The 15787-nt window shown below is 44.0% G+C and overlaps 2 protein-coding genes across 5 annotated transcripts in view; one reads left to right on the top strand and one right to left on the bottom strand.

The window, feature by feature from the left end:
- The window catches only part of DNAI1 (dynein axonemal intermediate chain 1), a 730814-nt gene extending 729173 nt beyond the window's left edge, over nucleotides 1-1641 (bottom strand). Inside the window, exon 1 of the mRNA XM_029581328.1 lies at nucleotides 1035-1641. Within this exon, the coding sequence (XP_029437188.1) occupies nucleotides 1035-1070 (36 nt within the window). The 5' untranslated portion in view covers nucleotides 1071-1641. The remainder of the gene's footprint in view (nucleotides 1-1034) is intronic.
- The window catches only part of FAM219A (family with sequence similarity 219 member A), a 301158-nt gene continuing 286569 nt past the window's right edge, over nucleotides 1199-15787 (top strand). For 3 of the 4 annotated variants that reach the window (XR_003853115.1, XM_029581351.1, XM_029581335.1), the window contains exons 1-2: nucleotides 1199-1284; nucleotides 1811-2085. Coding sequence is in view for 3 of the 4 variants with exons in the window: in XM_029581351.1 (XP_029437211.1) it covers nucleotides 2026-2085 (60 nt within the window). In the remaining variant the exon portion in view is untranslated. Of the gene's footprint in view, nucleotides 1285-1734; nucleotides 2086-15787 lie in introns of those variants that run through there. The other variant, XM_029581342.1, reaches the window with a different exon arrangement.

Below are 15787 nucleotides of genomic sequence, written 5' to 3'. Positions count from 1 at the left end.
ACCGTAAACATGCAAATTCTAATTTCCCTGTAATTCCTGAAACTTTCAGCAACCTTCTTTCCTTTTATATACTTTCTTTACAGAATATAAGAAATGCCACGCTACTTCAAGTACAGGTAGATCCCAAATAAGTAGATCTATTTCTTACTGCTCAACACCAGAAATAAATCTGCTTTTTTGGGATCTTCTGAGTATTTTTAACTCAAACTGGCCACTGTCGTAGATAGGATGCTGGGCTCAATGGACCTTGGTGTGACCCAGCATTCTTGAATTTATACCTCTTTATTCAACCTTTGTATTCCTTGCTAAGGAAGTCAGTTGTGGATTTTGGTTACACAGACACTTGTCTGCTGTGCTGGCAACTGAACTGCCTAAAAGACCACCTTTATAGGTTTATTTTAGATCTTAATCCTTGCCGCTCCTAAGGATAGCCTTGTTGAATTTTTTAACCATGTTTATACAACAAATTCCCCAAAATTCCTCCTGTTTACCCTGCACCTGTGCCTTAACTAGGCTGTAAGCTCCATGGAGCAGGGAATAGTCAGTACTGGGTGTGTCTGGTAGCACTGTAGAAGTGATAACCAGTTGTTATAACTCCCAACTCGCTTCCCTTAGGCACCAGAATGCCTTTCACCCTTAATGCACACCCAGTTCATGCTTAGGGTTTCCAACTTTTCTATAAACCAGGACTGGACACTTGAGGACCGGGGGATGGGGTGGGGGAAATGATACCCTCTCATGTGCATAAATTTTAGATCCTGCCAGTGAACTGCCTAAGCACTGTATCTATGTATCTGCAGAAGCACAGCATGGGAAAGGAGGCAGGGATACAGCACAGCTCTCCTCTGATGGGCTGCGACCTGCCTGTCTCTTCCTCTAACAGGCTGTGGGGGGGGGAGGGGAAAGGAGGATCCACCTGCAAAACTGGACATTTATTGTCCGGTCGGTACTTCTGACTGGACGCTATACAGAATGCCTGAAAACCTGGCTGTCCGGTCCAAAACTGGACAGTTGGCAATTCTATTCGTGGTTACCTGCCGGCCTTTGCTGATTATCTTCCTTGGTATCATGGTTGCAGCGTGCCCTGCGCTTCTCGCCCAGCCGCAGAAGCACCCAGCGCCGGAAGTTTACAGTCGTTACCGGGGCAACGCGGATGCCGCCGAGCGCCCGGGCCCTGCGCAGCAAAGGGGACCCCCCCCTCCCCTCGGGCCACCTTAATCCCTGGGAATAAAGCTCCCGCGGGTTCCGTCCTCCAGGAAATCACGTTGACTGACGGCAACCTCAGTAAGAATGACGCTAGGTTCTTCCCTCTTATTTTTTTTCGGGATGGCCGCGGAAGGTTGGAGGACGCCGTTGCCTAGAAACAATCAACTTCCCACTCCCTCCGAAGGCTTGTTCAAGTCGAGGCAACTTTATTCAGCACGGCCGCGCACAGCCGTAGGGCAGTACCCTCTCCCGTTCTCATAAACTAGTGGTTTAGTGTCTTCCCTCCTCCTCCCTCCTACAGAAATTAATTATTAACTTCGCTTTCTAGTCAATCTTCTTTAAAAAAAACAAAAAACAAAACCCTAATAATAATAAAGTAGCGTTTTTACGCTTTCGTCTTATTGCCATTTCCTCGCCTGAGACGATAACGTCATCGCCGCGGGCGACAGATATTAATAAATCGCCAGAGGGGGGGAGATCTGTCAGAAAGGGGGTGGGGTCGAGACGATTCTAAACGCTTCCCCGGCTCCACCCGCTCATGAATAATGAACCCCCTCTCCGCTTTTCTCCCCCTCCCTTGCTTCCCCGCCTGCTCATGAATAAGGAACGAGGCTCTCCCTTCGGAATCTCCAGACCCGGAAGCGGAGCTGTTGAGTCACCCTACTGACGGGCTCTGGCAGAGGAGGAGGAGGAGATGAAGCAGAAAACAACGGCAGCATCAGCATCGGCATTAGCATCCTCCTCCTCCCCGGCAGCCCCAGCCCTGAGAGGGTGAAAAAATAAACGCTCTGCCCGCGGAGCGCCAGCCCCGCTGCCAGGATGATGGAAGAAATCGACAGGTTCCAGGTGCCCACGGTGCACTCGGAGATGCAGCCGCTGGTAAGAAAGCCAAGGGCGGGGAAGGGAAAGGGGAGCATAACGGCTTGGAGGAGGAAGGATAGGGCAGCGCCTGCTATGGGGACTGGCATTATTTGGATCCCAAATAATGCAAAATACGGATTCCTTCTGCGTATTTACGGATAAAATAGATACATTTTCTTTTCCTGTTTTGTATTATCTTCATAGAGGGCTTAAAAGGAAGCAAGGACTTGGGCCCCTTTATTCTTCCTCCGTGGTAGGCTATTATGCTTCTATCTGAATATTTCTATTTTCGTCGGATTTACACGCCTGTATTTTTTGGGGCGGGGGGACATTTGGTTTTTTAATTGCTGCTGAGATCTGAGTAACGAGTTTACAAAGGTGGATTCTTGGCTTTGGAGCCCTTGTCGGTGAACAGATGCAGTGATGTAATCATTAACTATTTCTGTGAATATAGCCCTAAAATACTGCAGAGGAATAGCGTATGGGGCAGAAAGAATGAGGAAAAGAAATAAAGGGCGATTGCAATATCATACCATGTGTAGTGTGTATATTACACATGTATGTAATTGTATCTTACTTGCTTATTCATCTTTCTCTTGTATTCTAGGTTTTTGTTTTCATATTGGTATCAGTAGGAAAACAACTATGTACAGATATATAAACTTAATGTATATGTAATGATACTGCACGGCATATTATGTGGCAGCTTGTTTGCATGAGTTCAGATTGCAGTAAGCCTTGGAATTTTTATTTTAAAGAAACTCTTCAGTGTTTAATGTAAATTCATGTAAATTGCCTGGTTGCCCTAGCAGCTGCTGCTGGGTAGCCCGAGACTGGAATCCCAGCTATCCACCCTGTGAAGGAGGTCGTGACAGTGTGGAGGAAGAGAAAACTCATTTCCAGGACACATGCTCCCAGGCATCTGACATCACTCTGCTCCCATCGCATGCAATCATGGCTAGGAGCATCATTTTTATCTTTGCTAGCAGCCTGCCAGTGAGTCACAGCTGTATATTTCTAGAAGGGACTCTAAATCTTCCTGTCCTGTTGGGACGTTTTCTGAAGCTCGGTAATTTAATTATAGCACATACATGTCCCTTCTAACAATGATCCATTGAGATGGCTTTCGTTTACATTTGCTCAATTGTCATTTTTCCAATAGACCGAGGGGGATCTGCTGATGGAATTACAAATGTCCAATATTGGGAATAATAATTATATACATATGTGATTCCTTGTCAGTGTAAAGGAAAAAATGTAAGAAAGATGAAATTGTTTATAACTCATGATAATTAATTATGATAGAAAAAGAAAATATAATTGCAGATATGTTTCTGTGCATGCTGAAAGAACTTGGTTTGAGTATTTTTGTATAAACCATAAACAAGCATGTGTCGTAACTACATCTATTAAGTATCCTGCTATTAAAAAGCATTTTGCCTCACTTTGGATGCATTGCTCTTAGATGTAGGATTGCCTGAAAGATGGCAGCAGAACCTGACGTTTACAGTGAAAGAAGTCATCAAAACCAGTTCAGTCATCCTCCTTAGCAGTAAACGGAGGAGCCGGTCTCTATCTCAGCAGGGCTGTTCAGTTCTTATTCAGTCCCGTTATTTGACTAGCTTGCTGTGTCATGTGAAGCCTTTTGGAAGGCTTTGACTTGGAGTGGGGTTGTTCTTCATTTTATTGTTTTGTTTTGTTCTTTTTATATTTTTTCCTAGCCGTTCTGAAAGGTGCCAGATTGACATCACCGGGACCATAGTTCCCTCTTGCGCTCTCCAGAACATGCACAGCATGATTATCCCCCATCAATCCTTTTCCCCACCATCACCAGTATGCTTCAATCCGACTCTGAAAAAGCAACACAGGGGGAAAAGGGTGTGGTCAGACTTGTGTCCATTTTAAATTTCTAGTTCTGTCTGGATGGGACTAGTGATTTTGGGAGAGAACCTGAGACTACCAACTCAGATGGTACAAACTTTCTCTCTCCTTTCAAGCTAAACCAGATTCCAAGCAGTGGCCTAGATTAGAGGAGCTGTATACCTGTCACATGTAATTCCTGCCGAGCTGTTCAATCACAGCTGTAGAATTAGAAAGCAGCAAATGAGCTGTAGGTGATTAACTGTTTGGCCTAACCTGTACTGTATTTTGAGAGAGATACTCCTTTTCATTAGAACCCTACAAAATAAGATGAGAGCGATATTGTGTCTATGTATAATTTCAACCTGGAAATCAGTCTCGGTTCAGGGTCCCAGGAAATGAATTTTTGGATGACCCCATCATTGCCTTTATTATTATTATTGATATATAGCCCCTCTACATTTTACCTTCATTCTTTAATCACCCTCCTCCCCAGCCCTGATGGCTTACCTAGGTCATTTTATTTTTCACTCTTCAGGTTGTGCTAACCTGGTATCTAGTTTTATGACTTGCCTTGAGCATTTGCTGGAAAGGTGGTTTAAAAACGAAATGGAAGGCATCTTTCAGCACTGCTGTGAGGCAGGCAGGCAGCGCAGCCACCTTCCTCTCCTGGGCGCAAGGACTCCAGTCTGCAGTCTGTCTGACTCCCCACTGGTCAGGGTTGGACACCCAAAGCTGCTGTGCCGCAGCACCGGGGGCTGACTCAGCAGTGTCTGTTTTTAAAAACTCATAACTAAATTTTGTTAAAAAATAGGATGAGGGGGGAGGTAGATCTGCCTGGATGTCCTTGGTTGCCTTTCCAACCAGCATACACTTTTTTTTTTCCCCTTGCTTTTTTTTTTTTTTATGTGTGAGGATTTAGGAGGGGTCCGAGTGAGAAGGGAATAAATAACCATTTAAGGTGATTTGCAGTTTACAAGACATTTGTGACTGGAATTGTGTGAGGAAGTAAATATCCCCTGCCCCTCCAATTCAAGTTTTGTGATAACCGTCCATTCTCAAGCAAAAACTGGCGAGAAGTGAACTTATGGTAAAAGTTTTTAGCCAAGGGAGGAGAGAGACCTGCTGTCAGCTGTGCCAGGTCTTACCCCTTTTATTCCTGTGGGGAAGAACATCAGCGTGAAAGAATCCTTGTCCTCCTCCTCTACTAACAGGTCTAGCAGGGTCCGTGGCCTCAGGCAGGAAATGTGCAGGAGGAAGAGACCAGAAACTAAATGTAAGAATCTTTACACACGTTCCCTTGCACAGATTACTTGCAGCTGAAAAATTTTGACTTATTCTTCACTTAGGAAGGGAGTGTTACATTTGAAGGCCAGTCAGAAAAGCATTGTTACTCCAGTGCATCTTGTTTACTGATCTTTGTTCCTATGGCTTTAAGGGGATTTGCACAGTGAGAACATTACTTCAGTTTCTCTGCCGGTATCCGTCTCCGGAACCTTCCAGGTTTTTGCAGGTGCAAAGATCTATGTCCCTGTGCAAGCCACCCTCCTTATTCTTTTAGGTTTTGAATATCCTGGTTAAAGAAGTTGTAGGCTTAACTGAAAAAGCTACAACCCTTTTTTTTTTTTTACCTTCATAGCCTTCATTTTGTTTTATTGCAGCAGCTAAAATGTGTGTATCTGGGGACATTGCATTTAATATTTAACGAGCACATTGTGTTTTCATTAATCCGCAGCAGATCGCGGAGCCCTATTTAAAACTTCCTGCGACTCCACTTTTACTTCATGAAATAAATCAGCCTAGCCTTTTTTTTCAGGTAGTTTTTTTATTTTTCCAGTTTGGAATAAACTATTTTTTTTTTTACATTTATTCAGGATAACAGAGAAGGTAAGTTCTTTTCTTTTCACAAGACCATGCTGGTGAGAGAAACATAAAAGGACAGATAAAGGTCAGTGGGTCCATTGTCCACTCCAGGGCAGTAGCGCTTAGAGTACTGGACCTCCCACTTTAGCTTCCGAATAATGTGACGTCCCTTTGTCATGCGGTATCCAACATAAGAGAGAAGCCGATTCAAAGTATTTGCATGTTGTATATGCCACTCCACCTCTCAGTCTTACTGGCCGGAGAAGACAAAAGCCAATAATTTGATTGGCCAGTTGGGCCTTTTTTTCCAGTCGATATATTGACATGCACTGCCCTACAAATAGTCTGAATAATCTGCATGATCAATCTTACTGGATACTTAGAGAACAAAGCCTTGCCTTTGCACGCATAGCAAATAAAACGTAGTGCAAGGCTTTTCTATTATTAATTGTAAGATAGAGACAAACAATATTCAATACTGCAGTGTTCGCACAATAACAGGCAAAAGTATCTCCAAAGGGGCTATTGTCTTAATAGCGCCCAGGGCTACAAAACAAACACAATGCTTTCTTTTTCTAAAATAAATTACAGATGAATGAAATTGCTCTGTTCAGTTTAAGCACTGGTCTTTGTACAAAGCAGGAGAACTGCAGGAAAGAGGGAGACCCACCTGAACCGATGTAATTGAAAGAAAACCAAGGGGTGGGCAGGACTTGTCATCCTGTCATAACGCCTTTGGAAATGGGGGTTTTTGGCAACTGATCCATTCCTGGAATTTTGGCTACACACGTGCGCATTTTTTTTGTTTGCCTAGCAAAACGTTCTTGCACGTTTCATTTGGTCACGGGTTCAGATGCTTCCAGCATCCAAAAACGGTGGCTCGGGCAGTGAGACTAGGAATCTCCTGTAGGATTGCTTGGGACCAGCAGGGTAATGCGTAGCGCTCGGGTATCCCCGTCCTTGTGCTGTCGGGCATGGGCGGTACTAACCAAAGGTTTGGCTCTTGCATTGTGAATTTCGTCATTTTTTCTTCCCTCCTTTTATATATGGGGAGTAATAAGGCCATTAACCAAATTTAGCTTTTAGCATCTCTAAGTATTTCTAGCAATTTGATTATAGCTGGGAGAAAGACAGAGGCCTTAAATTGGAAAAATAAGTAAGCCTTAGTTGAGGGAGAATATTATGAACCAAGAGGTTCAGTTACATTGTAATTGTTGGAAGCCAAATATTCTTTCAGATTGTGAGAAGCAAAGATTAGTAGCATCCCAAGCTTTAAAGAGAGAAAACTATTTTTTCCTGTAAATTCATCACTTCCATCTTGTCGGCTGTAAGTACCTTCCCGTGAAGTTGACTGATTTCTCCCATCCATGCAGATGTCTCTGCTAATAACAGATGGAGAGACTTAAAGTCCATCCTGTCCACTCCAAGCATCAGATGATGAGGGAACCCACAGAGAACCCTATCCAGTAATGCTGCGGAGGCTGCGCTTACAGCCCCCCCCCGAGGAAGAGTGTCCCAGTGTGAACGGACTCGGGAGCCGCAGTTTGTGATTGAGAACTGTTGCTGGGATGGCTGAGCTAGGAGGGGATATAAAAATAAGGGAAGAAAAAATATCCCCCGGTAGATGCCAATGAAGACCTCCAGCGCTGTGGAAGCCCAAAAGGAGCAGGAGGAAATTGTTAGGCCAAGAAAAAAAGGAAGAACAGGACAGCATGGAGTATTCAGGTTTTATCATGGGCTGGATTGGGCTGATTAGTTTTTAAAGTTTCTCCTTCCTACCCCTTGCTTTTCTTCCTGCTTTCCTCTTGGATCATAATCTAGTATTTCTCCACCAGATCCTCCAGGATCACCCTGTCAGGCTGTTTTGTTTGACCTGCCTCCACTGGATACTAATATATTTCATGCATGTGGCGAGGCCGATGTATTAAAGGGAGAAAAACATTGCTCTGTAATCACAAAATAGCACTTTCGTTTTTCTCCTGGAACTGGCATGCAAATGAGCCTGGTGGTAGTAGAATGGCATGGAGAGGTTTTGCACAAAATGTTCTGAGTTTTTGCTTTTGCAAAGCGAATTTTGCATGTAGGTTTGTTATACTCTAATAGTTAATGATCTGCTTTGTAAAATTTTGGATCCCAGCAACTTATTAAATGTTTGAATAACATTTTTGCGAGCAAACGTTTACTGTTGTGAAGGAGAAAAAGTCTCACTTCTCAGCACTGAAAGACTGCACACCATGTACCCTTTGCTGTTCTTTTGTGCACGAAGCAGACTTTGCAAAGTTTTTTTTTCTTCCTTTAGTACTTTTGCCTCTTGGTGTTTGATGTCCTGAAATTCAGACTGGCTGGGTGATCCTCAAAGACCAGGATAAGAGACTGATATGAAGTCCTCCTTCTAGCTGAAAGCTAAAAGACAAGTCTTTCTCGTACTGGACTCTCCAGCACTACTCTACCCTCCTTTATCTCTCCTTTCCCATCCAAGCCTGAGTGCATCACTTCCAGGTCAAAAGAATGCACAAGCATCTGAAGAAAAGAAGCTGTAGAACTAAGGATCATATATGAAACTCCAAGAAGGCAGACTCAGGAGCCACATCGAGGAAACATTTTTTTCACAGAAAGGATGGTAGATGCCTGGAATGCCCTTCCGGAAGAGGTGGTGAAGACAAGAACGGTAATGGAATTCATAAGGGAGTGGAATAAATAGAGAGCTCCCCTAGTGGCCAGAGGATGGAAATGAACATTTTTGCATGGTGGTAACCTACCCAGAGCACCAGTAACAACCAGCCAATAGTGCATTCATGGTTTAGCTATCAGCAAAGTTTGATCAAGTTCACACATAATGGTAGTAGGGGAGGGGCAACCTACTCTTTTGCTTCTACTATAATCAGACCCTCAGCTTGGAGAAAAATCAACTGCTAAGTGCAGTAAAAAGAATTACAATTTGTTTTCCTAGAAGGAAAGCCTATGGCTACAGGTGTCCACAGTATTTCCTCTCATGAAGTACTAAAATAAAAAGACTCTCTAAGCTTCCTTTCTACTACTGTAAACATCCCAAGTCTTTCTAGTTTCTTTGGATGTTTTAAAATGTTCCATTTCCCTCTGGAACGCAGGCAATCACCCCTGCACCCAATCTTCCTGATGAGGCTTCACCAGTATGCAAGGTCACCTTCCCCCTCCCCACCCCTTACTGCTAAGTGCTGCTGCGTTTTAATGTTATTTTTGCTTACCTTGTTCAGTCTCACACAGGCATCCTCCCATTTTTACCAACAATTTATTGTATTCCCTGGGTTGTGGGAACGCCTGGCACTTGTCTACAAGGAATCGTTTATGCTCGTTTGTCTGTGGGGGTTTTAATACTTCAGAAGCATCAAAGAGCCACTCCTCCTGTCCTGAAAGAGCCACGAGCGGCTCCTGAGCCTCCAATTTTGTAGCAGCTCTTCAAATAAAACTGTGACAGCTAACACACATGTGGCAAGACAGGGTGGGGGCTGTGGCTCTACCTACTGAATTCTTATGCTCTGAACACTAAAAGACATCCACAAAGCCTGTGAGGCTTTATGCACACTGCTGGACCAAGTCAGTACAGTTACCGGAAAAGGAACCTGATTATTCACTTCTGTCCTCTTCAGGATGCTCCCAGCTGACGAGAGCAAAAACCGCCTGCAGAAATACCGGGGGCAACCATAAAATTCCATGCGATGGAATGACATCTCCAGGCATGCAATTCCTACAACAGAAGCGCGCCTCGGGTCCTATTTCGGTCCCATACCATTTATCTCCTCGTCTAATTACTTTAGCTGCTTTGCTTGGACTAAGAGCATAGCTAGAAGAAATACGAAGGCGGGTGAGTCAGTCTTCCTGTAAGCGTAACAACCTTTTGTTTCATTCATTCATGGCTCCCGAACCGCTCATCGCACATTCTCAGCAGAGAAACGGATGAGCAACTTGTGCTGGACTCTTGCTTATTAACCAGGAAACAGAAACTCTCCCTGGGGTTGAACAGTCAGGAGTGTTCATCCACAGCCCAAAGATGAGAAGACAACTGGGGAGGAGACAGTAGAAAACGGAACCCATTGCACATATTCAAAATGGACTTTAGGGGCCAAACATATTGAAAAGACAGGGAACATCTAAGTGCCAGAAATTGTCAACTTACAGGAAGGTCTCTACGGAAGTCTCGGTCATTACATTTTGATTAAAGACAGTAGATAAGAAAACCCTGAATTCTCATGCTGGCACTTGAAAGTTAATTCCATGAATGAAGAAAAATGCCGAAACAGGATGTCTGTTGAAATAAATGACATTCTGCCCCCCTAGAATGCCCGTGGGAAAAGACTTACAAGGTGAAAAGTACACCAAGATCCTAACTGAGCAGGACTCTCAGTAGGCGCAACGTTCCTACGGAGGAGAGCACTGACCTTGCACGAGCCGGTGGATGCTGTTTGATGGATTGTGGGGGGAGGGCCAATTTCTAGGTGGAACCTCGACCTCCCAGAAACTTCCACACACTGCCACTTTTTTTCTTTCCTTCTAATAAAATATGGCTCAACACCTCACACAATCTTTGCAAGATCTCTCTTACAGTTTAAGAGACAAACAAGAACATCTTATTCTCTTGAAATATCTAACAAGAAGTCTCCTTTGCCTGGACAATTCAGGCTTCACGGAAACGGCCGAGTGAGGAAAACCTTCTCCGGTAGCCTCCACCATTGAAATCGGCTGTGAGGCTTTAGCCATTTCCAGTTTAAGGTTAAACTTCAAAGGTGTCACACAGATTTAGTAATCTCCTCTATCTCCTGAGTTCTGTGGTCTGGAACAGCGTTTCTTTCAAGAGATGCCTGAACTATTGTCCAAGATTATTTATTTATTTGTTTGTTTGTTTGTTTGTTTATTTATTTAGGATTTTTATATACCGACATTCTCGATACAAATATCAAATCAGGTCGGTTTCCATAGAACAAAACTGCCGCGGTTAAGGCGTTACATTAAACAGAGTTTCTGAACATAAGAACATAAATATTAAATAGACAACAATAACTCGTCAAAATAACGTGAATAAATGTAGGGAATAGCTAAAAAGAGGGTAGGCTAAATTGGGATATACAGGTAACAGAGAACAGTGTTGATGGGCATAAACATGAGTAATGCATGAGCTAAAGAACTAATGCATCAACAAAGGAGTCTTTCAAAACAAGTGGGCTGTCCAGATAAGGCGTAATCGGGCCTTGAGGGAATATGGGCGGTCATGGAACTTATAGTGGACTATTTTGCTCTTTGACCGGTGTCGGAGTGTTCCTGCGATTCTGGATAGGCTTGCCGGAAGAGCCACGTTTTTAGGTTTTTCTTAAAAGTTAGATGACATGTCTCTTGGCGTAGATCCGGCGGTAATGAGTTCCAGAGGGTGGGCCCGGCTGTGGAGAGTGCTCGTTTTGTTAGTGAAGTTTTGATCGGGGGAGCATATAAGGAACCTTTGTAATTGTATCTGATAGGTCTTTGTGATGTGTGAGGGCGGAGTTGCGAGTTTAGATTTAGGTGGGCGATGCTCATAATATCCTTGTGGATCATTGATAATGTCTTGAAGGTAATTCTGGCTTTTATAGGAAGCCAGTGAAGGCTGTGGAGAATTGGTGTGATGTGGGCTCTTTTATTTGTGTTGGTGAGTAACCTCGCCGCAGCGTTTTGCACCATCTGTAGGGGTTTTGTAGATAAGACCGGAAGACCTAGCAGTAGAGAGTTGCAGTAGTCTAACTTGGACAGAATTATAGACTGGACTACTAGACGGAAGTCACTGAAGTGGAGGAGTGGTTTCAGATTTTTTAGCACTTGAAGTTTGAAATAACATTCTTTAGTTGTATTGATAACGAAGGATTTAAGGTTGAATTGATTGTCGAGACGCACCCCTAAGTCTCTGACGGAAGGGGAGTGGTTAATAGATAATTTTGCGAATTGTGTTGCGCTTTGGGAGTTGATGAGAGTGTGGTTTTCGTCTGGCGAGATGATGAGGATTTCTGTTTTATTTGAATTGAGTATGAGGTTCAGGCTGGATAGCAGAGTATTGATAGATTGTAAGCAATTATTCCAATGTGCCCAAGTTTTTTGCAGTGATTCTGTGATGGGAAGGAGTATCTGAATGTCATCAGCGAAAATATAATGTTTTAGCTTGAGGCTGGAGAGTAGGTGGCAGAGTGGAAGCAGGTAAATATTAAATAGCGTAGGGGAGAGAGATGATCCTTGTGGTACTCCTCGGATTAATTTAATAGGAGGCGATTCTTCGTTATTGATCTTGACTTTATAGAATCTATTCTCCAGGAACGATTGAAACCAGCTATGAGCTTCTCCTTGAATTCCTATATCGGATAGCCGCTCGAGAAGGATGGCATGATTGACTGTGTCGAATGCGGTGGATAGGTCGAGAAGAGCGAGAAGGTATGGTTGTTTTCTTTCAAGATTGAGGAGGATGGTGTCAGATAACGATGCAAGTAATGCTTCTGTGTTTTGCGATTTCCTGAAGCCGAACTGGAAAGGGGAGAGTATGTTGTTCTCCTCCAGGTACTCCGACAGTTGCTTGTTGACGAATCTTTCCATCACTCTTGAGATCAGGGGAAGGTTAGCGATAGGGCGGAAGTTTGCAGGGTCAGCCGTTGAAAGGTTAGGTTTTTTTAGTAAGGGTTTCAGAATGGCTATTTTGAGTTGATCTGGGACCTTTCCTTGAGTTAAAGAGCAGTTGATGATGTCTGCTAATGCTTTAGAAATAGTGTTAGGAGTCGATAGCAGAAGATTGGAGGGTATGGTATCCAGTGGATGAGAAGAGGGTTTGAGCTTATTGAGAATAATTTGGATTTCCAATGATGATGGGGTCTCGAACGATGATAAGCTGCATTCTTTGTTATGTGATGAGATGCTGGGGTGCGTTGCTGTTGGGTGGAGATTGGCTTAAGGAGGTTGGTGATCTTTTTATCAAAGTAGATTGCTAGTTCCGAGGCTTTGTTGGCTGCTTGTTCGTCCGGGATGATAGGTGGAGAGGGTTTTGTTAGGGATGATACAAATGAGAATAAGGCTTTGGAGTCGAATGCGAAGTTGTGGATTTTTTTTGCAAAGAAGTCTTTTTTGGCCTTGAGGATGGCTAATCTATATGTGTTGAGGTGGGATTTATAGTTTAGAGTTGTGATGGTGGAAGGAGACTTGCGCCAACTGTTTTCTTTTTTCCGAAGTTCTTGTTTAAGGATTTTAAGTGTCGGAGTGTACCACGGATGTCTGTTGGCTTGGGGTGGTTTCAAGGATTTGGTGATGGAGGGACAGGATAGATCTGCGACCTCGTTTGTTATCTTGAGCCAGGAGTTGATAGCTGAGGAAGCGTCTGTGAGATCCAGTCGGTCGAGTTCTTTGGTGAGCAGATTACTAAGACTGTCTATGGGGCAGGGTTTCCTGTATCGTATAGTGGTTGCCGGGTATATGGGACGAGGCTGGTCTTTAATTTGAAGTTCGGCGGAGATGAAGTGATGGTCAGACCATGGGACCGGGACGCAAGTAGGGTTATTGGTTGAAGTTATTCCGTCGTTGAGAAAGATCAGGTCTAGGGTATGTCCCGCTTTGTGCGTGGGATCTTTGACAATCTGATTGAAGCCTAGGTGATTGAGTGCTGTGAGAAGGATGTCGCAGTTATGGGTTAGACGAGCGCTGTTTACATGTAGGTTAAAGTCTCCCATCAAGATAGCTGGTTTGTCCTGCTTAAAATGTTTGGTTGTGAATTCAATTAATGGTGAGGGGTCTGTATCTAAGGTTCCTGGTGGTGAGTAGACTAAGGCTATTTGTAGATGGTCCAAATTGAAAAAGGCAATTTCATTATTGTTTATTGTAGTAGATATTTGTGGTGAGAGCCCAAGGCCCTTTTTTGTGGCTAGCAGGATCCCTCCACCCCTTTTTTTTGATTCTGGGGATTGAATGTAAGTCATAGAGGTGGTTGGGGAGCTGGTTTAAAAGTACTGTGTCTGTGGGTTTCAGCCATGTTTCAGTAATGGCACAAATATCGGGGTTGTTGTCCGTCAGGTGGTCATTGAGGAGGTGGATTTTTTTTGTGATCGATTGGGCGTTGAATAGTGTGAGCGTGAATAGTGTTAATCCTAGCGTTTGAGAGAAGGGGGAGATCATAATTGGAATCAATCTCTGGTGTCGGATGCCTAGAGTCCTGGGTTTGTTGGATGTGAGTTTGGGAGTGTAAGGGATTGTAGGTATAGGGATAGGGTGCATGTTGAGGTGCTAGTGTGTTGTATTGTATCCTTGCTTGAAATCAGGAATTGTGGTTGGGATTACAGGGAGCTGGGAGCTTGAAGAATGATAGATGAGCTGCTGGATGAAGGATGGATGGGTGGCTGCTGGATGAAGGATGGATGAGTGGTTTCTGAGTGACGATAGAATACTTGCTGGATGATTGCTGGGTTAGGATAAGAGTGATTGATGGCGCTTGGTGTGAAATGTACTAGGCACTCTAATGAAGGCAAAGGTGAGGCCGTTTGTCTCTGGATGTGTCGTCCTGATCTTGGATGTTTAAGAGTGAGCGCTAGAGGTACTGGTGAGGATTTTCAATGGCTGACTTGGAGGGTGTAAACGGCCCTGGCTCTGGGACGCTCGGGAGCCTCATTGGATTTAAAGGGTCTCCAGCCGGCTTAGCATAGATTAGATTAGCATAGTTTCTTTTGGACCCATATCCTTCCTGAGTGAAGTCAATCAGATTCGCCTTGATCAAGACCTTGACCACTCTTATTAAATCAGGTGTCCTATTCTGCTTTCGGTCCCCACCCCAGAGAGCTTACATTTTGGTTTGACTTCTATTCCAAATTTACCCATCAGCCAGCCTTTGCCAAGTTTCCCTTGTGCAAGCTTTCGCACCAGTGATGACTGTGCAAGGATGAAGGAGTCATGGCAGCATCTGGAAAACCTGGAGACAACACTGTGGATCTTCAAGTGAGCACTGCACATGACTTTCACATTCACGGAATGGAAATGCTATTTCTCTCCTATGTGTGTGTGGGGGGGGGGGGGGGGGGGGAGGGGGGGATGTTTGAGAGTGACTTGGGTGAATCGATTGCACCCATTACTTATATCGAAAAAGCACACTTCATCTTCCGCTGCAAGTACTTGATGTACTCCCTGACCTGTTTCATCACAGCCCTCAATACCTGCCTGAAATGCTAGGAATGGCATATCCATGATCGGTCAGAGGATCAATGTAATCTCTGATTTCTTCATGGGGAGAGAGAATCGCCCTGGAGCTCAGTCTACACATCTGGACCGCATCTGTCTCTGGTAACCCCACAAGTGTCCTCGGGCAAAAACATCCGCAGCCTGCGCGCCCTTCTGTGAACGGCTTCAGCCAGGACAAGCCCGCTCCTCTTGGACCCTCCTTTATTCTTCAGCGATAAAGCGACTGCTCTCTCTTTCTTCTCCAGCACCTGTCACTCTAATTCTTCGACTCACCTGCAAAACCTACCAAGCCATCAAAAAAAAAAAGTATGTAATCCATATTTGCCACAGGGCACAAAGTAGACTAAAATGGCCACCAGAAATGTGACAAACTTTTCTTCCTGCCCTGACCTTAGAGCTATTTCCTGCATTATAAAACACGTTCTCTGCATTACCTCTAATAGATAATGCCTTCATTTACATGAAATTTGCATGCACCTGCAGTAAGCATACTGGCACTGATACCCACATTACATACCTGAGTAAGGTTAACACGGAAAAACCTGCGCTAAAACCACAGTAAAGTCTTACGTTAGGCTCAGCTCAGCTTATTACATTGGCCCCTCACAAATGTTATATTTTCCTGCCCCCTCTTAAGAAGGCAATTGCCCGCCTGGGGCTGAAGAAGCTAGTCGTAGATGCCTTAGAATTAAGCACTTATCATCCATTTCTAAACTCTTTTTTTGGCAAAGATAATTGAACAAATAATTCTTCATTTATTAAAAGCACAGACATGTTTTTAGCCTCTTTGCTTGACTTT

This window comes from Rhinatrema bivittatum, chromosome 1 (assembly GCF_901001135.1).
Source record: "Rhinatrema bivittatum chromosome 1, aRhiBiv1.1, whole genome shotgun sequence".
In the NCBI taxonomy this organism is placed as follows: domain Eukaryota; kingdom Metazoa; phylum Chordata; class Amphibia; order Gymnophiona; family Rhinatrematidae; genus Rhinatrema; species Rhinatrema bivittatum.
Note: the sequence above shows the minus strand (reverse complement) of the source record. Positions and strands in the feature narration are given on the sequence as shown.